This window comes from Mobula birostris, chromosome 5 (assembly GCF_030028105.1).
Source record: "Mobula birostris isolate sMobBir1 chromosome 5, sMobBir1.hap1, whole genome shotgun sequence".
In the NCBI taxonomy this organism is placed as follows: Eukaryota; Metazoa; Chordata; class Chondrichthyes; order Myliobatiformes; family Myliobatidae; genus Mobula; species Mobula birostris.
In genome coordinates, this window is record NC_092374.1 from 178,931,466 (window position 1) to 178,956,152 (window position 24,687).

Sequence of the window (24,687 nt, forward strand, 5' to 3'; positions counted from 1 at the left end):
ATTTAGCACAGACATTAAACATGTGGGCTGCTTTTAATGTTGCACAATTTACTCAGATACTGAGTATTTCAAGTTAATCAGGTACTAGAATAAAGTTAAATTTTGGTTACGAAGCAGCATCGAGCGTGTGGGCTTTGATATCAAAATATCAGTTTTACCCTTGCTGAACAGCTGTTGCTGTCAGACATTTTAATATTTTTGGCACTGCAGATACTGAATGTGTCATTTACCTTGTGTACAGCTTTTATAAGTTATGCTCAGTTGTGCGCTAAATTTGATTTTTGTCCTGCTCCTAATTTTGCACCAAAGGTTTGCTGCAGAGCCCTAAACCTTGCTAAACATAGAAACAAAGATGTGAGGTGCAAATCCATGAGGACAAGGGAATTGGTACTACGCGTGCGCACAGCCTGTCCGCTCCCTTCCCCCACTCTCTGCGCACGCGCAGTACGGTGCCAAGCGGTAGCACGCCGACATTAACCCGAAGCCGCCATCACAGTCGAGACACCCGAGAGGGTTAAAGAGCATGTAAACGCCGCCGCTACAGAACTGATATTCACGGGAATCGATGCATTGTGATGTTACTGTTGCATTTCGAGGGGAGAATGCCGGAAAAAGACCGACGGGGACAAAGAAAAAAGTGGTTAAACGCCGACTGTTCGTCACGTGACCGGAGGTGGCCAATGGGCGGGCGCCTGCGGGGCGAGCGCTGACGTAGCCGGAGCTTTTCTTTGTTAACATTTTGTGGAAAATGGAGGAAAAAGGGCGGTTAAAAATGAGCGGCCGTACTCGAGCACGACGCAGGGGACAGGAGAGGAGACGGCCGAGGCGAAGGCAGCGCGGCCGCGGGGCACAAGGTGAGGAACGAGTTTGATTTCGGGGTGAATTGTCGGCGAGGGGAGGCTGCTGTGTCATGTGACCGGCGGGAGCCAATTAGCCGTCGAGCTGCCGAAGTAGTGGCCGTTAGTAAATGGAAGCTGGGACAAGATTTCGAACTAAATTTAAAATTAATCGCTGGCTAAACGGCCTCCAGCGCACGGCTTTAATGTATATCGGATAGGGCCCGGCCGTTCACCTCAGGAAAAATTACACGAATATATAAATGTTAAAAAAAATCTCCATTCTCCTTTGGTAACTGTCAAGCTAATTTATATTGCCTATTTTAAAACATTGTGGATGTTAAAGTGAAAGAATTGGGACACAATTACTTAGTGTCCTGGGGCTAAAAGCACGGAGGCGACTGCCCGCTGTTGGGGAGGCGTAGCAAACGCAGTTCCTTCTGTTACATCATATTTGTGGCCCTTGATTCACCCTTTCGGCTTCAGCTTGTTTTTTTAACAAATTCAGGCAGTGGGTGGAAAACGGGCACCGTTGCTGAGGTGGCAATTTAGGTGGGAAGGGGAGGGGGCGGGTTGTTGCACCCGAGTCTCTGCGGGTTAGGCGGTGGGCTGGTTATCCTCTACCTATCCTATTTTTGCTGTGTAATGCTGCCAAAGATGGCGGCCTCACCCAGCCGCCGGATCACAGGCAGCTTCCTCGGGCAACAGCGGCTTTAGTAGTACACCACCGCCTTTCTTCCTCCCCGTTATAATCCCTGCTCCCCTTTACTGCCCTCACCCCGCAACCTGACGGGGAGTCTACTGTAGGAACTCAGCTGCCACGATTGGATGCCTCCCTCCCACTCCCGGGTGCAGTCCCCGCTTGAGGAGTCACAATTGGGCTGTTACCCCTTGTTATTACATCCGTCTCTGTTTAACCTCCCTTCCCCTCTTTTGCCTAACCATCTGATTATTTTTCCCCTACCCCTCCCTGTTGTGTAATGGCTGACTTATCCCCGCTCCCCCTCGCCCCCGCCGCCGGGCCGGCCGCGTGACTCGGTCGCGCTTTCCAATCCCAGCCCGCTGCGCCCCGGGCTCCCTGCTCACATGACATTTACCGCCCAATGGCCGTGCGCGGCGTGTGATGGACGGGCGGACTGTCTGCCGCGCTCGGCCAATCGGCGGCGGCCGCCGGGAAGCGCTGGGTATAAAATGGCGTGCTCGAGCGCTGCGGCGCCATTTGCTTTTTGCTGAAACCGGAGCGGGAGAGACGTCGAGAGAGGCGAGTGGACGCGCAATCAGGCGGCATCTGATGGACACGGCCACTCATCCGGGGCTCGACAGGTACGGCAGAGCAGTGCAGATCCTCGGCCGTGTAATGGAAGGAGTATTGAAGAGAATTGGAAGGGCAAACAGGCAGAAATTGCCAGACGCGGAGAGAGTACCCGGGGAGCTGGAGCAGGCCCGGCAGCCGGGGCCGCCATTTTCTGCCATTCACAAACAGTATATACATACAGTACACATCCGGGCTGGGTTGCAGGGGAGTGCGCTCACTCAACCAGGGCCGATACCACAATCAATAAATTGTAGCAATCATTTCCATGACTATTTCGATTTATCTGAACAGCGTTCTGACCAAAAGGATAATATTTCTCTGTTCTGCATGTGTAGTTTTATCCGTTTTCTTTTTAACCACATTTCCAAAATGCTGCGGCTTTTAAGTTCAGAGGATATGTATACAGTATATTTTATATAAACTATTCGGATAATGCATTCGGTCAACAATATTTTTCATATGCAATTCTCAGTATTTATTGCGTCCCAAAACTTAAAAGCCACTGAAGTTCTGTCCGATGTTCGATAATGATTTTCAGTTTGAAAGCTACCATGAAAACTGGCAAAAATTCGGAACAGCTACTGTCTTGTTGGAAAAAAATTTGCTAGCCCTGCATGTAATTTGTTTAACATTAATTTGACTCCGTATCTCTATACATTATTCTAGTACAACACATGGGTTCATGTTCACAAATTTCAGTCTGATGGGGTCAATGAATTGGAAATAATACGGTGGTATATTATTGTTAACTATTTGCACTGTACTGATATTTGTCAAATTAAAAATTATCAAACTGTCATCTTACGCTTTGTTTTTATTTGGATTTCTTTAAAATTTCAGCACTAAAGAGTCATTTGTGTTGTTTGTAAATGCCATTGTTCCTATAGTGTAGGTATTGAACAGACTTTTTAGCTCTGGAAATCAAATATGATTTTATTGAGGCAGCGAGGGAGGGGCTCCTGGACAAGTAGCCATGTGGAAAAGTGTCATTGTAGCATAGTGGGCGTGTGCTGGTACATCAAATGTCATTGCTAAGGAATACTATCTGAAGTGTGGACTGTATGTGTTTTTGCTGTGGATTTTTTTTGTATGCCAGTATTCCTATAACTACTTAAACTGAGGTCACACGTGGTGCCCAAATATCCTTTAATTTTATTTTTAATCTCTCCTCCCCTCCCCCCCCCCAAACAATTTTTTTTCAGGTGCTTATCGCTATTTCTCATTTCTGAAAACAGAACAGGGATTGGGAATTGATACAAGCCTATTTAGATAAGTGAGTTTCAGGCCACCTTGTATATTTTTCAAGCATTATTTACTCTTGAGTTTGCAGTTTCAGTGAATGATATTGGCTGGCAATTACTACTTTATCCCAGGGTGTCCCTCAGGGATTTGATGATTCATGTTGTGTTTGACTATGGAAATCAAAAGTTTAGTTCACCTTTGCGGTATTTCATTGTTTACATTTTTTAGTCATGCCTTTCTGCTGTTAAATTTGTATTCTTGCCTTCATGCATACTCACCAGTTGAGCTCCAGAAGTTTGTTCCTTTCGTAAAGAGAAATGGGATTGAGGGTTAGCTTTAGCATTTAGTGGGAAGCTTGAATTGTTGGGAGTGTGTGTGGTCACAAACTGCACTAACCTCTTGGTTTTGGTGAAAATTTCCTCCTTTGCTTAAGTGGTTGTTAGGTGAAGTTTTGTATTGGGCTAAGTCAATTGGGGTTATTCACTAGCCACTAAGTTAAAGATGTTGCGCATTGGCTGATGGTGACCTTTGGTGAGGATGCATGTTGGCAGTACTATTTCATAGGCCTTGAGTGGGTTGGAATATGGTCCCTACTTTTCCAGAGGACACGATTGTTCCAAGTTAATACAAACTGGTTTGATATAATCCATGTACTGTATAAAAACTGTAAAGCGTGTTCAGATTGTTCCATTGTCTTGTTCAACCTTTTTAAATCAAATCCCACAAGTCTGCACTGAGTGAAATCTCTTGTGTTATATGGTTTTAAGTGTTTCAGTGTACTCCTAATGGTATTTCTATATCTTCAAGCTACTTGGAGCCTACTGCGCCTGTTAGCTACAATATCTTCTCTCCTAACTGCACACAGTTGCTGTAACTTTTAACCTGGATGTGTTGCTCCTGATCTGATTCTCAAGTTCTGGTAGGGTTAGTTACCTGCTGATATTATTGGCTGTTAGTGACTGGATAATTTGGAAATGTTATGTGCTTTTACCACTTTACATGCCACTGCACATGATACTATTGTACTATTTATGGTGTGACTATTGAATTGTTGATTGTAATTAGAAACAGGTTTAAATTCAAAAAGACCCTTTAAAATAGCGTAATAATGTAAACAATAATCGGATAGATATGCTTGCCAATGGGCTTTTTTGGAGTTCAGGGCAATTTATAGCCATAAATATGGCCTTAATCTGCTTTTAAACCCATCCTTGTTTGTAGTTGAAACGTTAGCATTGACAATATATAGAGTCAGGAATTATTAGATTGTACAAGTTAATGTTTTTTGACTAACTTTTTACATAAGGCATTTTGTATTTACTGTGAGAATCTACTGAGGTGGTGAGAAATTGGTACAAGGTAATTCATGCTGGAGTACAGTTGTAAGCTTTTTGTGGGATTACGTGGTGATCATGTGACACTAATATGGATGGTTTGAAGTGTGGAGTTTCTGATTTTGTGCTTTGGATCTTGAGCAGCATTTTATCTGCTTTGGCCAGTATTTATTAATTTGAAGTTTTGGAAATGGGTTCTGTTTCTGGGTGTAAGTGACAAATTGAATGCTGCTATTTTTTTTTAAGCACTTGAACTTTGTATACCCTTTTTTGCTTTTTGTTTCTTATAGCAAAATTCCCCATGATGAACTTAGAATTATCAGGACTGAACAGTACTGACGACAAAGAAGACGATCTACAGCCAGGCCTTTAAGTAGTTGCCTCTATAGGGGATTCTCAGCAAACGAGCAACTGTTAGCCTGGTTTCCTAGTGGTTGGTATTTTTTATTTTATTTTATTATTTTTGTAAATTACACTATACAGTTAGTAAGGTTTGAGTGTTTATAGGATAATAGTGGATAACTGTGATGATGGGAGGGCATGTCTGGGTACTCTTCACTATAATGGGTCTCAAATGTTCAGGTGTCAATTGTCCTGCTGCAGAATACCAAAAAAAATCTACCATATAAACATAGCAAAGGAATAGTCTGGAGACTTTAAGCCACCATCTGAACACAGTGCTCTGTGGATTAAATATACCATAGAACCCATGTGTTGTGTAGATGCATTTCTGTAACATTGGGGTATTTGGTGTGGTGAGTGTTAAGTTTATTTTCTTTTTTTTAAATCAAAGGTTACAGGGGGACGCTGGTAATGGGATAACTGGGCTGTCTGGTGATCCAGCATCTGGGAAGCGCATCCGCAAACCATCTATGCTTTATGAAGATTTTGAGAGTCCCACGGTGGCCATGTCTACTTCCGTTCATTCTCAGAACAATTTTGTTGTTAGTCCTCCTCCACCAGAGGTTTCAAATCCTAAGAAACCTGGGCGAATGACCAACCAGGTCCAGTACATGCAGAAAGTGCTCATGAAAGCCCTTTGGAAGCATCAGTTTGCATGGCCATTCTACCAGCCAGTGGATGCAGTAAAACTCAGTCTCCCGGTGAGTGAGAAGTCCTTCTGTGGAAGCTGTGAATTATGTGTGGTGTATGGTGAATTCCTATACAGTGCACTAACAACTGCAATATTTTGAATGGATGGAGAATCATTCATAATGCATCTATAGGGAATGGGGAATTAAATAGAGGCAAGTATCTCTCACTGGAACTTGAGACTGTGTTAAGTGTCAAGCCAGCAATTTGGCATCATTTTTTTAAAAAAAGCTAAAGAAATACAGGGTGCGGAGAGGAACACAACAACATGGGTAAGATACTATTTCATAAATGTAGAAAGGGTCTTAGAAAATTTCCAGCCTAGGAGGTGGCCATTTGGCTGGTTAAGTTTATGTCAGCTCACATGATTCCCACCAACCCTATTATCCCCATTTATTTTCCGCTGATGATTTCCCTCTCATTTTATGTTCATATTGGTTGAAAAGGGGCTAAGCAGACTAATCCTGTCTTTGGGCCTGTAACCTTGCAGGTTATGACTCCTAAGTACACTACATACAAGCTACTTTTTAAATGACCTGACTGCTGTCCTAACTCAAATGTTCATTTAACTTTTATCCTCTTTCTTGGAGGCCCACTAGTGTTATGGTGGTGGGCAGTGATGTGAAGGAGAGTGGGTGATGTGGTAAAGGAAGCCTTCCAGACTAACTCTCTTAACTTTTGTTGGCCTGGTAGTCACGCAGTTGTCTTCTGCCCTCACTCTTGGATTGCAGAATAATAGCTTCCTGAATTGTGCTATATTTAAACCAGCTAAAATGCCAAAAAATAGTCAACTCTTGTTGGCAATAATTAACAGGTAACTATTTGCAGCAAGCCACTTAAATAGCTATTGGAATCAGAATCAGGTTTATTATCACCTGCATGTCGTGAAATTTGGAGAATATAGTTTGGAGATTATGCCCCTTAGCCAGACTTTTGCATATTTACCATAAAAGCTTTAAATTCCTTGCCATAGGGTCAGCAAACAACTACTTCCTGGTAATGTGTGTCAACTGACCCCAAAACTCATCATTTACCTGGTTGCTTTGTTAGTGATGTTTGTTCCTGGAGCATGATGGTTGTGTGATGCTGTCTTATGAGAATAGCTGCTGTCAACATAGTTGAAAGGAACCATATATTGTATTGCATTACTGTAATTGGCTGAAGGCTTTGGATACATTGGGTTTGCTTTGAAAATGCATCAGTAATACTGAGTCTGTGCAGATTTGCTATAGGTAAGATTGTGATTGAACCCAGATCAAGTTCAATTCCTGGCTTGTTCCATTATTTATCTTGGGAAATGCTGTTCTGCTCCTGCAATGCTGAATAGTCAGTTACCATTTAATTATGACTCGGGTTTCACTTGGTCAATAAAAGCCATACGTGAAAGAATAAGCAATACAGGGAAAGTTGTGTGTTATTCATCATACTCATTCAGGTTAACAGGCAATTTGAATTAGATGGAAAGGCTGTTTCTAGTGAGGCATATTTCAAGTATTTTGCAGAAGAAATAAAATTTATACCAATATTGTAGACAAAAGCACCAGTTTAAGACTAGAGATGTGAGGTTTATCAATGATTTTTGGCATATCACTATGACTAGGCCATGGGAAACAGTTCCCCTGTCTTTGAATAAGCATCATTCTGATGTCCACGCCTTGAACAGTTCTTCATAATGCTGCACATGGGTAATGTATTGCATTGTTTGGGATTGTGCCGAAATACATAGGCGATATCGCTGAACCAGTTTCTTGGAGTCAACATTTTGTGAAGCCTAGGAGGGATTTTCATAATTTTTTTCCTTAAACATTGGGCCACCGCTGCGATTTTGTGATTTAATTAAGATTAAAGTCTGTCATGAGCCTTGTGGCCCATCAGGCTGGTGCTCATGCTGGTTTCCGTGGTGTGAGGTGACTGAGAGTACGAGACTCTTCCACCCCCCAGATAGGACATCAGTCTATTGTGAGGTTAACCCCTCAGTTGGGTAGACTGGAGCATTGTGTGGTTAAGTGCCTTGCTCAAGGACACACTCACTGCTCTGGCTAAGACTCAAACTATGACCTTCAGATCGCTAGTCCAATGCCCTGACCACTTAGCCATGTGTCACACTATTTTTAATCAATTTAAGCTAATTTATTAAGTCTATGAAATAGCTGAACCCAGAGAGGCAGTTTAAAACATCCCACTATGGAAACTGGGTAATTAGATTAAATTGATAAGTAAATTTGATAATCATGAATCTACTGTCTAAAACAGTATGACTTTCTTTAGCTGTTTCCTCATTTGGGATGAGAAAATGCTAATGTCGGTATGAGAGTCTCTGCTCAATGAACTAATGGATAATATAAATAATGTTTGGAAAGCTTCACAAAATGTTTAATTATTTTATTGCAGGATTACCACAAGATAATCAAACAGCCGATGGATATGGGTACTATCAAGAAGCGTTTAGAGAATAATTACTACTGGAGTGCCAGTGAGTGCATGCAGGACTTCAACACAATGTTTACCAACTGTTACATTTACAACAAGGTAAATGCTTTTTCCAATTCATTGAAGCTTTCCATTAACGCAATCATTAATTGGGGATCTTAGAATTTTAAATTTAGTTTGATTATGTTTTGAATATGGTGTGATATTAATGAACAGATTTCCTGGGAGGTGTAATTTTTGTTACCTATTGTTCACAGCCTACAGATGATATTGTGCTGATGGCTCAGACTCTGGAGAAACTTTTTCTACAGAAAGTGGCACAGATGCCCCAGGAGGAAGTGGAACTAACACCAGCTCCAAAATCAAAACATTCTAAAGGCCGCAAGACCGGGGGTAAGGGCAAGCATTGGCATCAGAATGTACCTTTTTTTTGTTACTTAAATTTGGAAACAGTGGCAGCTGAGAACCTTCAACTCAAAATGTTATCTGTTCCGTCTTCCACAGATCTCTGTTTCCGACATTTTGGTTTTATTGGCACCCATTCTTTTATTATCTTAAACTTTAATTAGCTTTTCCCTTAAACATCTGTATCTTAAATGCATTCCTGATTTGTATAATTTTCCTTTATAATTAAACAATTAAAGTTAGTGTGCCGTTCTGATAAATCTTTTGCACTTCCCTTCAAGGCCAATATGTCCATCTTAAAGTGTGGTGCCCAGAACTACTCGCAGTACTCCGGTTGTGGTGTAGCCAGGGATTTGCGTAGCTTCTACCCGCTTGTGTTCCAGTCCTGTAAGGCCAGCCTTCTATTGGCTTATTTGATTATTTTCTGGACCTGTAACATTTTAATCTGTACCTTGACCCCCGAATCACAACTGAATCTAGCTTCTTCACGCTTTAGAAACTACAGATGTAGCCATTTCCACTGTGGGTTCATTTGTCATAGCTTTGTCAATTTGTATATTTGTGTCTTCGCCTCTTCGCTATTCGACTTTCATCTATACTTCAAATGTCTCCTGATTGAAATTCGAACCTGCATATGTGGCTTCCTGTTCCATCCAATTCTTCAGTGTTTGTCATTCTTTAACAACAACATTCCTATTTCTTGATGTCTGGAATCTTTGCTTGTAAAATTTGCAGCAGAATAATCAGTCAACATGTCTGTTGCAACGTCCATATTTTAATTTGCATCATCAAGAGTTCTGTTTTCAAGGGATCGTTTTGATGTTCCTAATCTAAACAAAGCACTGTGCTCCTTGGAAGTTTTTTTGTATTCTTACTGCTTTTGAGTTTCTAATTGTCAGCATCTGCTACTCTTTTTAAATTTGTGTTTCTTGGTTATAGGTTGGGAGTCTGGAACTCTTGCTTCAATTATATAAACTGAGCACTAATGCATGTCCATGCATTGCCTAGCTAATAATGAAATTTTGCTTTCTTGGTATCACATTGCTTCATACTATCAATCTATAAAACTTAAATTTGCCCAGAACTAGGCTTTTGATATCTGCAGGCCTTGAATCTGCAGTTGGAGGCCTTCATGTTACATCTGCTACTAGGAGAGTTACCTGCATTAACCTTCTAACCATGTTTTCCCTTGAATACTTGTACCTCAAATTACCTCTAGTAAGAGAACATAATCGAATTAGTGCAACACACACAAAATGCTGGTGGAACGCAGCAGGCCTGGCAGCATCTATAGGAAGTACAGTCAAAGTTCCTGACGAAGGGTCTCGGCCCGAAACGTCAACTGTACCTCTTCCTATAGATTCTGCCTGGCCTGCTGCGTTCCACCAGCATTTTGTGTGTGTTGGTTGAATTTCCAGCATCTGCAGATTTCCTTGTGTTTGTGTAATCTAATTAGAGGCTACTTCTACACAACTATTTCCTACCACCTGCCTCATTCACCGTTTCTCTTTTTGTTGTTAATTCAGTCTTGACAAAACCAGTATCAGAGCAAAGAACTAAGGCCCCTTCAGCTATCCATTACTAATGGCTGCTTTGTTATATTCTCCAAGTTTGTTGGTTTGGAACTGGCTATTTAGTTTACTGCATGTACTCTGTATAAAGTGTTTCCAATAGTTGGGTCACACTTGCCCTGCTCTGTTTTGTTTAGGTTTTTCTATTCTTATATTAACTTTATCACTACATCATTTTGTTTGTGGCTTGGGTAGTCCAGGTTCCATCTTTTGGTCCTGTTCTTTAAGTTAACTCCTTGAACTTGATACCTCTTAGCTATTCACATTTTATTGATCTTGAGAGGGATAGTGACTAGATCTTGCCTTCAATACCATTTCAATTTGATCTGAAATTCCCTTCCCCTAGCATAATATAGGCATAGTTCCTTACTGGTTTGTGTGCATTGCTTGTGGATGATAATCATTCATTAGTTTATTTAGTTATACGGTGCACAGTAGGACCTTCTGGCCCTTCGAGCAGCACTGCCCCAGCAACCCCATTTAACCCTAACCTACTCACAAGACACTATACAATAACCAGTTCACCTACCTGGTGTGTTTTTATACTGTGTGAGGAAACCAGAGCATCTGGGGAAAACCCACGCAGTCCATGGGGAGGATGTACAGGCTCCTTGCAGATGACACTGAATTAAACTCCAATGCCCTGAGCTGTAATAGCGTTGATCTAACTGCTACGCTGCCTTCTCGTTTACATTTCCCCTGAGGTGTACATTTTTGCACATGACAGTCCTATGCTGCCACCACACTCCTGAATTCTGCCTGTAGGATGAAGTAAACTGTCCAATTACTGCATCCATGAATATCAAATGCCTTAATTTCCACTCTAGTGACTGTTATTTTTGCCATTTTTATTTTCAAGTAAAGTAAACACCCACTGAATGACTATTTTAAATGCAGTTTTAAGCATGCATGAGCTGGTGCAGGAGTCAAAGGCAGAACCTTAGTACATCTTGTCTGTGACCAGATTCTCATCTGTCATCTATTTAAGATAGTTTTAATTGAAATTTATGTTGACTACATGCCACATTGATTTGTAGTCCAGTAGTAATTCTCTTTGATCTGCTCCTTTTTTGTTTTCTTTGTGAATAAATAGACTTCACAATAAACATCCTGATATGCCAAATGTGGTCAGTTGTACAGTTTTACTATCCTCTTATCCATACCCAAGATTTGCATTTAATCCATCGTAGAATTATACTTGAATGAAAATGGGAAGGGAGTTGATGCTGTGCCATTTCATGATGAACACATGCGTGTCAACTGATCCTAGAGTTTTATCTTGTAACTGTCTCCTTGCTGACGTTTTGTCACCGAGTGATGTTGGTTACTAGAAGATTCTAGGAACATGATCATGCCTTGAATTCTGAAAATGGATGTTGCCCATTTTAGGGTTTGAATACATTTATTATTTGGGGGGGGGGAAGGATTGAAGTCCATTTAAAATATAGTATACCAAATAGTTACCTGTGTTGAGTGAGTTTTTAAATACTTATTGGTGCTTTTCTACAGGTGTGCCTTCTGCTCCTGGAGGAGTGACTGTATCTCAAGTCCCAATGGTATCGTCAGCGTCTCAACCAACTGCCTACTCTCCTCCAACACCAGAGGTACCCACACCTGTGCTTGAAGTGTCTCAGACTTCAGTTATATCTACACCAACTGTACACAAGTCTTCGCATTCTCCACCTCAGTCTGCTTTGGCAGTACCACCTCCTGCACAACCTGTCACAAAGGTAAGCAGGTCTCATAATTGAGGGTGGAGGATCAGGTTGGGGGGGGGGGTGTAGCTGGAGAAAAGAGAGTACTTTGAAAGAAAGTAGCTTTCGACATATATAATGTGATCTAATGTCTTGTTAAGAAAGAGGAATGTTGGTTAATGAGCTTCCAGTAGTAGTTCAGTGGTTATTTATAATATTGTAATAATTAAAATATTAGCAGAATGTTACATTATTTTGTAGTTCCTTCTCAGTGACTATCATGGGGCACTTGAAACAACCTGCTTCCCAAAAAGAAAGTATTAGCTCTGCTTTTGAGTTCATTGTTGTCTGTCATCCCTTGCTGAATAATTTTACTCCAGATAAGTTGTCCTAATGTGTGCTTTTATGCTTTGTGGCAGATGGGTGTTTGGTCTTGTATATGATGCTTTCATTTACCTATTTCAGTTATTGTTTTCCATACTTTGCAAGTAATAGATTGACATGCCAGAGGAAGATTATCAGCCCTTTTTAAGTGATGGCAGTGGTTACTTTGCTATAATCGTGTTCCTAACTGGGTGGAGGCTTTAGAAATTTTCATTTGATCTTTATAAGACCTTAAGTTATATTAGGCCATTTGGTTCATCAGGTCTGCTCCATTCCATCATCCCTCTCATTATCCCTATCAATACCACACTCCTGCTGTCTCTTTGTCTTCATTACCTTTAATGCCCCTACTAATCCAGAACCTGGACCTGTCAGCCTCCACTTTAAATATGATTGTGCAGATTCAGCATCCTCTGGCTAAAGAAATTCCTCCTCATTTCTGTTCTAAAGGGATGTCACTCTATTCTGATGCTGTGCCCTCTGGTCCTAGTATCGCCCACTGTAGAAAATATCCTCTCTCCATCCACTCTATCTCGGAGTTTCAAATTTCATTGAGATCTCCCCTCGTTTTTCTAAACATGGTCAAATGCTTTTCACGTGTTAACCCTTTAATTCCTGTAATCTTTTGGATAAGGGACTCAAAACTATTTGCAGTACTCCATGTGCGGCATCGTTGATGGACCATTTTTTAAAAAAAAATTGTAAATCTTCAGATTTGGAGGCTCTTGGGGAAATGCGTAGTGGGTTCTTTATAGAATGTGTTCCATGGGGTTTGTAAGCTTGTGACTGCAAAGCGTAGGCTGGTATCTTAAAATGTCTGTTAATAGCTTGTAGTTTTATTTTTAGTGTTGACTTGGTGGAGAAAAGTTTGCTACTTTATTCATTGTGAGCAATAATGCAATTACTATGAGTAATAGATTCTGTTCTTTACAGAAGAAAGGAGTGAAGAGGAAAGCAGATACAACAACTCCAACCACCTCAGTTGTCACTACAAGTGGCGAGTCATCTCCTTCGGTAACTGAAAGCAAAGCTGCAAAGATTCCAGTTAGGCGTGAGAGTGGCAGACCAATCAAACCACCAAAGAAAGACTTGCCAGATTCCCAGCAGCATCAGAGTTCGAAAAAAGGCAAACTGAGTGAACAGCTGAAGTACTGCAATGGCATCTTGAAGGAGCTTCTGTCAAAGAAACATGCAGCATATGCTTGGCCCTTTTATAAACCTGTGGATGCCAAAGCTCTTGGGCTTCATGACTACCATGATATTATCAAGCATCCCATGGACCTGAGTACTATAAAAGTATGTTGCATCCAAGCAACACATTCTCAAATCATCATATTGTTTATACTTGGATACAGTGAAACCTGTACGCTCAACTGGTTCCTATCTTCATGGTTCTGTTTCTCAGCCAAGGGCTTTTCTCACAAAATTAATTGTCTAGCTCCCACTGTAAGCAATTCTCTACCATTGAGGTAACATTTTTTGTTTCTTTAAAACAAAAAGAAACTAGTAATTTTTCATGGGATGAACTTCAAGTTTAATCAACCTTTTTTCCCTTCAGTCTCAAAGATGACTACTGAATGCAGGTTTCACTGTACCTTTATAACTGAATTTCTTGGCACACTGTTGTGCTGTTGGCTACATACTCTTGCTTGGAAATGGGTGTATGCACATTTGTTTACTCGTGCAGATATGTGGAAACATTTCAAGTTCTTACTCAGATCCTTCTGTGCCTTTGGACATTGCAACTTTTCCAAGCTGAATGAACTGCTAACAGCTCAGAAAAGTCTGAGCTATGATTCATAAATTCAAGTAGCAGTATTAGAAGATGCAGTTAGCCTGAACATTGAAACTAGAGTATTTCCAGTGTTAACTTTTTTCAAAAAAAAAAGAGTACAGATAACGCTGAACTTCTAGACAGGAATAATTAAAGTGTACTGTGAACAAAATTCAGCCACATGCTAGATACGCAGAACTACCTGCTGTTTGCCATGGTGGAATCTTAGTGCCGTGGCATGGTACTGGTGTTCCTTGAAATTGAGATTCACCCTCGTTCCTTTTGTCTTTTACAGAAGGCCTGACATCCTAGTTCTAGGCCTTCTCTATACATCTGAACATAACTAAGAGTTGTGTAATTTTTAGTGCCATTTTCCCTGTTTAGTAACTTCTAATTGCTGAAGCTTGAGAATAATTGTGGAAATAATGTGTATTTGGTACTTTAAATTATAAGTTATACTATTTGGTTAATTGGAATTTTACTTCTAAAGTGGTAAGATTGTGGCTTTCTGTGTAGAATGACCTAAAGTTGCCCACCGTCATGTCTAATTGTACATAAAATGGCTAAGTGCCTGATAAACTACTTTTTGATACATATTTTAATGATGAATATAATTATTACGTAAAGCTGCAAAATAGAACTTCCACGTAAACGTTCATAATAAATGTGGGTGTTGGCCTCGCAACACACTCAAAATGCTGGAGGAACTCGACAGGCCAGGCAGCACCTAGGAAAAGAGTACAATCGACGTTTTGGGCTGAAGCCCTTCAGCAGATCTTAAATGTAGCAAATTTTGCTTTGTTGACGTACTTGATGGAAGGAATAAATTCAATGTGAAATTTATCCTGTCATAGAAGCTACTTAAAGTTAAGAGTGCTAATAAAATGCTTAGATTTGAATGAAGAGATGAGTGTTCCAGTCAGTTTCTACTTTAATGTGCTGTTGGCAGATAAAGTTGCACTCTATTCCTGTGGTGCAGCTTGTTAAATATCTTTTGTCTTTCCTCTTAGAGGAAAATGGATGAGCGTGAATACCAGGATGCACAGGAATTTGCTGCTGATGTGAGATTAATGTTCTCGAATTGTTACAAGTATAATCCGCCTGATCATGATGTGGTCGCCATGGCCAGGAAGTTGCAGGTACCTTCACCTTTGGTGTAAGAGGAATGTGTGTTTTAATAAGCTGATTTTTTTTTTTGCTACTGTGTAATGCAGATTGCCTGCTTTTTATTTTGAATAGTGGCCTGTTTTAGAGCATAAAATGACACTAATTAGAGGCAAAATGTTCTATATCTTGGAATGCAGAGATGGAAATGGCTGGAAATGTGTAGACAGCCAGTTACAAACACTTAAGTGTTTTTTTTTGTTTGTTGCTATGGGTGCTACATAGCTGTTGGTGCAATGCTATTAGAGCTCAGGGTGTTGAGTTCAATTCCTAAGGAGTTTCTGTGTTCTCACAGTGACCATGTAAATTTCCTCTGGGTGCTTTAGAGTCCTCCTACTGTCCAAAGATGGAGGTTAATTGGCCATTGTAAATTGTCCTGTGATTAGGCTAGTGTTAAATAGGTGGGTTGCTGGGCGGTGCGGCTTGTTGGACTTGAAGAATCTTCTGTGCTGTACCTCTAAATAGGTTCATCTTTTTGACTAGTTTAGCCCAACATTTACAGGTTTAGATTCAGCTGGTAAAATTTAAATATCCATGCCAATGAGGTAGCATCGATCTGATGAATTCTGCTGTGTGTTTTGTTGATTGATCATAATTTTGCAGCCAAAGTGGACTTTCTCACCACCCTTTTGTTACTTAGTTCTGATTTGAAGTCTTGGCAATGTTCAGCTATACTTTGTGTCTCGACCTGTGCATTCTTATGCATTTGTATTTACTTGCCCAACCAACACAACTACCTTTTTGGTTTACCAGCCAGCTTGATGGGATTTTAGTCATCGGCATTTGTTTCCCTTCGCCCTCCTTTTATCTTTTTACTCTTGTTAGGCTGGCTCTCTATAGGTTTTTTTTTAACCTTGTAGACATCTTGTATGTTCTTGGCATTTGAAGCTGTCATTACTGAATTACATCATGGTGTGCACCAGTCACTTGGCTAAAGAAGTTCCATTTATTCTCATTTCAGGATGTCTTTGAATTCCGCTTTGCCAAGATGCCAGATGAGCCTCTGGACTTCACACCTCCACCTGCACCAACTACTCTCCCTCCTGTTGTGTCAAAATCATCATCTGATTCTTCCAGTAACAGTAGTAGTGGGAGCTCGTCAGACACTGAGAGCTCAGATGATTCTGAAGAAGAGCGAGCTAACCGTTTGGCAGAACTACAGGAGCAGGTTTGAACTAATACTATTGACTTATTTGTTGGGACTTGTTTTAACAATGAAACTATATGTGACAGATATAACTAATTCCTTTGAAAAGATATGTTCATTGGAACATACAGTGAAGTGCATTGTTTTGCATCAATGACAAACTGTCGGAGGATTTGTTGGGAACAGCCCACAGGTGTCTCTGTTTCTAGCATCAGCATAGCATGCCCACAACTTACTAACCTGTGCACCTTTGGAATGAGAGAGGAAACTGGAGTACCTGGAGAAAATCCATGAATATGGGAAAAAAGTACAAATTTTTTTTACTGTGTTGGGAATTGAACCTCAATCTCTGACACAGTAAAATGTTTCATTAACCACTACGCTACTGTGCTGTCTCTTATGCCAAATCTCTACATGCATAATGTGGTTAGGTTCATGTGCCTCACTTCTTTTACAAATGAGGGTAGTTGGTCTTCTAGCTATAAGAATGACTTGCTATTTCAAGCAGAAACAGGAAAAAGTCCAGTTTCCTTAATGTTGCCCCACACTTTCATTTTAAGGGCTAATTTGAGAAATTTATTCTTTTGCAAATATTTTTCAATTCAGCACTTTTGTCTTGGGCCAATAGGAAATAACTTTGTTGCATTCTTAATGCAGCTTCTTCCAGGAGAAAGGTAGAGCTGTATTTTAGGATGGGTTGTAATTAAATGATGTTTTCTGTTGTAGCTAAGAGCCGTTCATGAGCAGTTAGCAGCACTATCACAGGCTCCTATGTCCAAACCAAAGAAAAAACGGGACAAGAAAGAAAAGAGAGATAAAAAGAAGAAGAAAGAGAAGCACAAGATGAAAGATGAAGATGACAAACTGCTTAAGCCATCCAAGTCAAAAGCAGCACCGAAAAAACAGTCAAAAAAGGCGTCTGGAGGCAGCAGTTCGGGTGGTAACAATAAGTGAGTGTTACTTGACTGGCATTAACACTAGACTGAATTGTGTTGAAATTTCAATGTTACCTTTGGATCTAGTTTTAAAAATCTGCAAATATTTAAAAATTAACGTTGGATTGCTTTATACAGAGGTATGATGCAGCATATACTTTTGTGCACCATGTTAAGTGAGTGCTTGTTCTGGGAACATATGGGTGATATCAGCATTTGGTGACTGGACTTGGGTTCCCTTTTAATATTGCTGTTCTATATTTTGGTGCCAGAGTTTGAACTGCCATTCCTTTGTCAATGACTGGTCCAATTCAGGAATTGGGTACTTGGTTACTTGCTAGAGAAGATTTTATTTAATGTTGCATTTTTGGGCTTGTTTATAGGCAGTCTAAGAAGGCAAAGCAGCCTCCTCCACCGCCACCACCACCACCACCTGGTTATGATTCCGAAGAGGAAGATAACTGCAGACCCATGACATATGATGAAAAACGGCAGTTAAGTTTGGACATTAACAAACTGCCAGGTGACAAGCTTGGTCGTGTGGTACACATCATTCAGTCAAGGGAACCGTCACTTCGAGACTCTAATCCTGATGAGATTGAGATAGACTTTGAAACTCTTAAACCATCCACTCTTCGGGAGCTTGAACGCTATGTAATGTCCTGTTTACGGAAGAAACCTCGAAAACCTTACTGTAAGTTTGAAGTGTGTTACAGTTTGGGCATTTCTGATATTGAGACCAGTATTCAGCCTGTCCTTATGTGTAGACACTGTTACTATTCTGAAAAATTGCATTTGCTGGTCACATCAACAGTAGTTGTGCAATTTGGGAAGTGCACATGTTTCCCATGTTAAAGGAAGGTTCTACATTGCTGTAAAAAGCTCGGTTCAAAAGTTATGGGAAGGTGGAATGTCTGTGCATCTGTCAGGAAATGAAAGGTGATTTTAAAAACAATGCGACATTATTTTGTTGTGTATCTGCTATTTGGGAACTAATTTATAAATATGTATTGACAAACTTCTGTTGCCCATGTGCTATAATTTGGGGACTGCCTTTAGTGTCCTTCTAGCATTAGCGTTTAAAGTTAAATTGAGGGTGTCAAAAAGGAGATTCTGAGGGATTGGCTAGTCTAGGGTATAAAAATGTTCATGTCAGTTGGAAAGTTTACATATTCTCTAGTGCTGTATGTTCAAGGAGAATGGTAGCTTAAATGACTTGGGAGAATGGTGTGGAAGAAAAAGAAATCTCATAAGTGAAGAGGGTGAGCAGATTCTTGACTGGTGCATTTTAACATATATGGGCTGGAGAGATGCATGTATCTTCTGAAGGAACAGTTTTGTTCTTTCCTCGTTGCTTGTATTATGCTCCAAAGGTCAGATACTGGCTCCCAACTTTCCAATGTCTGTTGTGTGTGTAGTACTTCAAAATTGTGATTTACTTAACGTGGATGAGTGTGTTTTCAACAGCATTGTGTCAGTGCCATATGGGACAAAGTAACCCTCTTAATAAATCTCCTCCCCTACTGCATAAATACTTCCTTCAGTATGGGGCTACATTCTGTGCCATCTACAACAGAGGCCTTTCTAGGGCGTTTATTGCAGAGCACTTGCCAGACTGATGGTCTCTTGAGGCCTTCCCTTGATCGGGGTTAACCATGCATTCCAGCTGTCTGCATGGCATGTAAAGCCTGATTTATACTTCTGCGTCAAAAGTACGCCGTAGTTACCACGTTCCCTATGCCGTAGGGTGACATGCATCTCCCCAAAAAAGTAACTCGCTCATCACAGTGATGCAGACTGCAACAACTGTGATTGGTCCGCTTGGTAGCATCGCATTTCCAGTTGTTTTTCTCTGCCATGTCTGTACACTGATGCGAAATAAGTGGTTGGAGACGATGAACCAAATCGTCAAATCTACCTGCTGACATCCGAAAATACTTGAAATGCATTTCCTTGTCTGTGTCTCTCACGAAGAAACTCAACACAGTGGCTTAGAAACCCCACCGCCAACTAGCATTTTGGCGGTGAATTGCAGAGTGATGCAGACAGAACAACGCATGCTCGCCACGGCCTAGGGCTACGCAGAAGTATAAATCAGGCTATAAATAAGTATTAAGCCAGTACGCAAACTAGGACTATACGATACGGAGAGCAAGCTATTGCGCATAAAGTTGATAATCCAAAGGAATGCCAGAGACTAATACAGTTTGGCACCAGCAGCATTGCAGAAGCTGCTAGTCAGTGTTAAACTCAGTATAGGACTGCCTTACAAGACTCCCAACTCCTGATTTCTTTCACTCTCCCTCCCCTTTCAGGGTTTATTCCTGAAGCCTTCCCTATGAATTGGTATAGCTGCTTTTGAGATCAATTTTCTTTCAAGATGAGCTGCCAACCATGACTGACTAGCTTAATCTACCCAAAGCGACTGGTTTTAAGGTGCCAGTTACCTGCCTTTAACCCTCCTGTCAGTAGAAACTGTTCCACCAGGCTTAGTAGCTAAGCCTCACTTGAAGACTGGAAGATGGACTTGGTTGTCAGAGACTATTTGAGATGCACACCATTGGGAGCATTTAATGGGTAGTGGGAGCTTATCCCCTCTGGATTCCCTGGCCATAACAACCTTAAACAAATCTGGTCATCTCTAATCCCTGGGATAAAGATGGCAGGCTTGTGAGGATGAGAATGCTATTGCCTATAATACTATTCTCTTCCTTGGTTGTATATGTTTCTCACTTTACCCACTTCGTTGCATTGAAATTGAAACTGGAACTTACTACCCGATAGTAGCGTAGGACAAGAACTCAGTTTTTCAGCACCATTTAAGTGTGATTTAGGATGGAATACGTTTTCCTTGTGAAAGGTGTTCCTGTACTTAGAATTGAAAGGCCTTTTACCCGATTGTTGCTTTCAACTATTGCATTTGATATTCCAGCCAAAAAACAAGCAGGAAAGACCAAGGAGGAGCTGGCCATGGAGAAGAAGAAAGAGTTAGAAAAGCGCCTACAGGATGTTAGTGGCCAGCTGAATCCAAGTAAAAAACCTCCTAAGAAAGGTATGCCTGATAATTGAGAATTCATCTGATGTTCCTTTTTAGTCCCTCTTGTTCTTGGGTAACCTACAGTAATGTAATCTTAATTCAAAATATGCATTTGGGGTTTAATTAGATGTGGGTTGTGAGCAGGCTGCAGTCAATGTACAGATTTGTTTGGAATTAGCGATAATAAGCTGACCACAGCCGTAAAATATTTCAAGTAGTTCCCACACTGCAAGTCTTGAACAATGTTGACAGCTCAAAAAGGGGTTGGGTGTTAGAGGGCCATTGGGCAGCATTTAAGTATGTCATAACCACATAGAATTCAGCCCACTGAGTTGTGTGACAAGGCATTGACCACCCATATAAATCCTACATCAATCCCATTTTTATTTCTTACATTAATTCTCTCCAGATTCATGAGGTGAGAAATTACGTATTTTAGAGGTCACATAATGTGCCCATTGGCCGCAGAGTTCATTGTGATTGATTATATTGAATACTTGGTAAGAGGAGTTGTTTTAAATGAGATTTCTTTTTGTAGCAACTGAGAAGCCGGATCCAGTTCAGCCAGCGGGTCCTTCACGGCTCAGTGCCAGCAGCAGCAGTTCATCGGGATCTGACACCAGTAGCACTTCCAGCGGATCAAGTTCATCAGACACTAGTGATTCTGACTCTGGTTAGAGTTGGCGAATGCTTCGGCACGTTTCTTTTTGTGGAAATTAGATTAGGGTTGGTTCGAACTAATCTGCGGGGTCAGAAGAAGTATGAACCAAACTTGGGAGGTATCCTGTCCCCATGTGCCCATCGTTACTGGCTGCAGTGTACATGGTTTGATGTGATTATTTTTTTTACAAAAAAAGGAAAGGATAAAAAAATACATGTGATGCATCACAAGGACAGACCTGACAGAGAATTATCCACTCCTTAACACATGAACTAGATCTCATAACTCATCTGTCTCCAAAATGTGTGCTGTTTTTGGGGCCAAGTGGGGACTGGAGTTGGGGTGTGGGAGGGTGCTATGGGGTGCTTAAGCCTGTTGCTTGGTTCCTCTTCCATCTTCAGTTGAGGCATCTTGGCCAGGTCAAAGGAGACTGCAGCCTCTAAACAGAGTCCTCCTTGCGCAAAATCATGGAGCATTCAGTATGCGGGGTGAGCAGTTTTGAACCTACCTGTGTAGAGTTGCTGTAAGCAGTTTTGTTTTGGAAGGTGTTTTTCCATTTTGAAAACGTTTTAAGCTGTTGGTCTCTGAACTGTCAATCTGAAACCCATGTAATGCAGCAGTCTTCAGAGGAAGTATTTTGAAGTTTTTGAGATTTTAGTTCTTTGCATCTTTTAATGTGGCTCGAAGATGAAGCTCCATCTTGGCTGTGAATGGTCACAGTAACAAACTGAGTTTCTGGTTTGGTTGAAAAGCATGTGGGAGCAGTAATCAACTGAACATGATGAGCAGAAGGGCTTGTGCTCTGCCCATTTTTATTCTTTCCACATCCAGTACTTGAATGCAGAGCAGTAATGCTGTACCAAGGTGGTGTTGGTCTGTGCACAGTGTGTAAGCAATTGCTTTGTGCCTATCTTATTTCCCCTCTTTTGGTTTGGAGTAGGCTGATTGGATAGTCTTGCTGGGTTATCCTCCTACTTGGTGCCATCTTGGTGCACGCACAACCTAGTTTGGAGGGGCGATTTTGTTCTTAATGTGTACAGTTTAGTTGTAGTTTTCACTTCTGCAAAGGTTACATGAAAAGCTGACAGCTAAATTTAATCTTTTTTTCATCCAGTTATGTGGTGTTTTATTTATTTTGTTACAAAATAATTATGTTTTATATTGTAAAGACTGAACCAATGTGCCTGTTGATGCAGGTATAAGAGTGTAGAGTGAGATTTTAACAAGTATTGTATATATAAAGATGCACAATTGAGAAGCATGTTTCTTAATGTAAAGGTGATTTTTATTTTTTATCTTAATCTGTAAAGTTTTTTTTCTACAGTCCGTTCTTGTTTTTTTTTGTTATTTGTAGAATTGGACCTCATGTAGCAGTTAACAACTTGTATGTGACAATGTATTTGTTAAACCTTGAGTTCTCAATGCTGTACAGTAAAAATGTTCTTTAAAACTGTCAGTTTATTAAATTGATTTGTTGGTTTAGGTGCTTTTCATTTGACAAGTTGTTAAGATGAGCACTATTTCCATAGAATTGGGTGAGAATAAGAGTAACCTTAAAGAAGGGATACTGTGTACACCTGAGGGAAATGGATCTAATTTGCTTTTATTTTTCAAATCACATTAGTTTCCAAAGTCATGAATTTAAGTGTTGTTACAGGTTAATTTAACCAATTGTTAGTTTATTTTCAAACAACATATGTAAAGTGTAAGAAATACCCTCAGCAGAATCTGACCCCAAATTAAAGTGAAGAACCAAAAAGGTGATGATGTGGCATGTTATCTGAGGCTACATCCACACTACGCCGGATAATTTTGAAAACTAAGCCATTTCTCCGTTTTGACCCTCTGTCCACACTAAAACGGCAGTTTCATCCCCTGCAAAGAGATTTTCAGAAACAGTCTCCAGAGTGAATAAAACTGGAAGGGCCTAATATCCCTTGCAGTGTGGACATGGTAAACTGAGCTTTTTAAAACGGCTGTCATGACGTGCCACAACAGATGGCGGCAGCGTGGCATTTCATTGTTTTCTTTTTCTTCTTATTACTTTATTGTCGCCAAACAATTGATACTAGAGCGTACAATCATCACAGCGATATTTGATTCTGCGCTTCGCAGAACCTAACAATTTCAGAACAGATGGCAACAAGACTGAAGCCAGAAGAGTTAGAAATGTACTCAACAAATGCTTTGACCCATAGCTTACTGAATAAATAAGTGTACTCACTTTGCCCTGTTTTCTGTACTTGTATGAAGGTAAGGACAGAAAACACCCTCCGCCACCTCCAGTTTAAATTCCATGCGAAATATTTTGGAGGATCGAGAACCAAGGTGGTTTATCTATTTATGCAAGTACTTCTCTGACAATAGATGTGTAACAGCTTAATGTAACATTGTATGGAAATACAAGATAACACTGATGCAGACATGTTTTATACATTTAACAAGGTGCTTTATTAATGCAACAGTTAGTCAGTTTTTGCATGTTTGTTGTCAGCCAGGTCATTCTGTCCGTGAACTCCCTGTTGGTTGCCTCCATACACTCCAGTTTTTTTTTAAGTTTTAAGTCCTGCGCAAGAGCCAAGAGCAATTCCTTTTAAGTTTTTCTGCTCTGTAACTGGACAAAGGTGCACCAAGTATACCATTTCCTCTTCGCTGGTTTTCTGTGTCCTGCGCATGCCCAGTAGGAGGAGATTCCCCTAAATATCCGTCTAATGTAGACAGAAATATTTTGAAAAACACGGTGTGGACGCCTGTAGTTTTTACTCGAAACCAGTGTTTTCAAAATTATCCGGCATAGTGTGGACGTAGCCTGAGCCACGTGCATGGCACAGGTTAAGACCAGAGAGCTAATTATGTGTCTCAAAGATTGCTGTAGGAGAAATGAGTTTGATTTCTTGGGCCATTGGCACCAGTGTTGGGGAAGAAAGTTGTTCCATTTGGACAGGCTCCACCTCAGTCATGCTATACATTCCTGTCATAATTTCCTTTTTTCAATACTCTGTCAACCTTACTTTCTAATGGTAGATGACCAAAACTGCAAACAATACTTCAAATTAGGCCTCAGCACTGTCTTGTACACCTTCAACATGACATACAATGTGCCAAAAGCTTTCTTTAAGATCCTATCAATGTGCAGTGCAACTAATCTTGGACCTGTATTACCAGATGTTTGTGATACCACACTCAGTTCCCTGCTAGTCACTGTGTAGGACCTACCCTGATTGGGCCCGTTGAAGTGCAACACCATGAACTTGTGTGCATCAAATTTTATCTGTCATTTTCAGCTTATTTATCCATGATCACCTTCCTTGCTTCCCACTACACCCCCAGTCTTCGTTTCAGCTGCAAATGTGCTGTTCCATCTAACCATGTTATCATTCAGATTGTTGAGACAGATGACAAATAATGGACGCAACTCAGATCCCTTTGGCACACAACTAGTCACAGGCCTCCAGTCAGAGAGGCAACAATCTTTGACCACTCTGGCTTCTCCCATAAAGGCAGTCTCTAATCCAATTTACTATCTCATCTTGAACGCTCAGCAACTGAACCTTGTCCAACTTCCCGTGGGATCTTGTGAGATGCCCTTACGTAAATCCATGTAGATAACCTCCACTGCCTTGCCTTCAATAACTTCCCTGGTAACTTACTTGAAAAGCTATGACA

General features: G+C 40.7%; 1 protein-coding gene and 1 non-coding gene across 8 annotated transcripts; both read left to right on the top strand.

Annotated features, from left to right (window-relative positions):
• Positions 1-456: 456 nt before the first annotated feature.
• On the top strand, positions 457-22,500 carry LOC140198082 (bromodomain-containing protein 2-like). Of its 7 annotated transcripts, none has more exons than XM_072258964.1 (14): positions 457-854; positions 3,354-3,424; positions 5,018-5,160; positions 5,521-5,830; positions 8,211-8,348; positions 8,507-8,642; positions 11,735-11,955; positions 13,237-13,599; positions 15,088-15,216; positions 16,203-16,409; positions 17,115-17,338; positions 17,707-18,017; positions 20,256-20,375; positions 20,899-22,500. In XM_072258964.1, the coding sequence occupies exons 4-14, from the start codon at positions 5,600-5,602 to the stop codon at positions 21,036-21,038; spliced, it is 2,220 nt and encodes a 739-aa protein (XP_072115065.1). In that variant the 5' UTR covers positions 457-854; positions 3,354-3,424; positions 5,018-5,160; positions 5,521-5,599; the 3' UTR covers positions 21,039-22,500. The 7 variants fall into 7 exon arrangements, with proteins under 7 accessions (XP_072115065.1, XP_072115062.1, XP_072115066.1 ...); XM_072258962.1 differs by lacking the exon at positions 457-854 and adding an exon at positions 2,079-2,159; XM_072258961.1 differs by lacking the exon at positions 3,354-3,424.
• On the top strand, positions 11,458-11,597 carry LOC140198499 (small nucleolar RNA SNORD10). The gene has a single exon (XR_011886167.1). It is a non-coding gene; the product is annotated as a small nucleolar RNA SNORD10 (small nucleolar RNA).
• Positions 22,501-24,687: the final 2,187 nt, after the last annotated feature.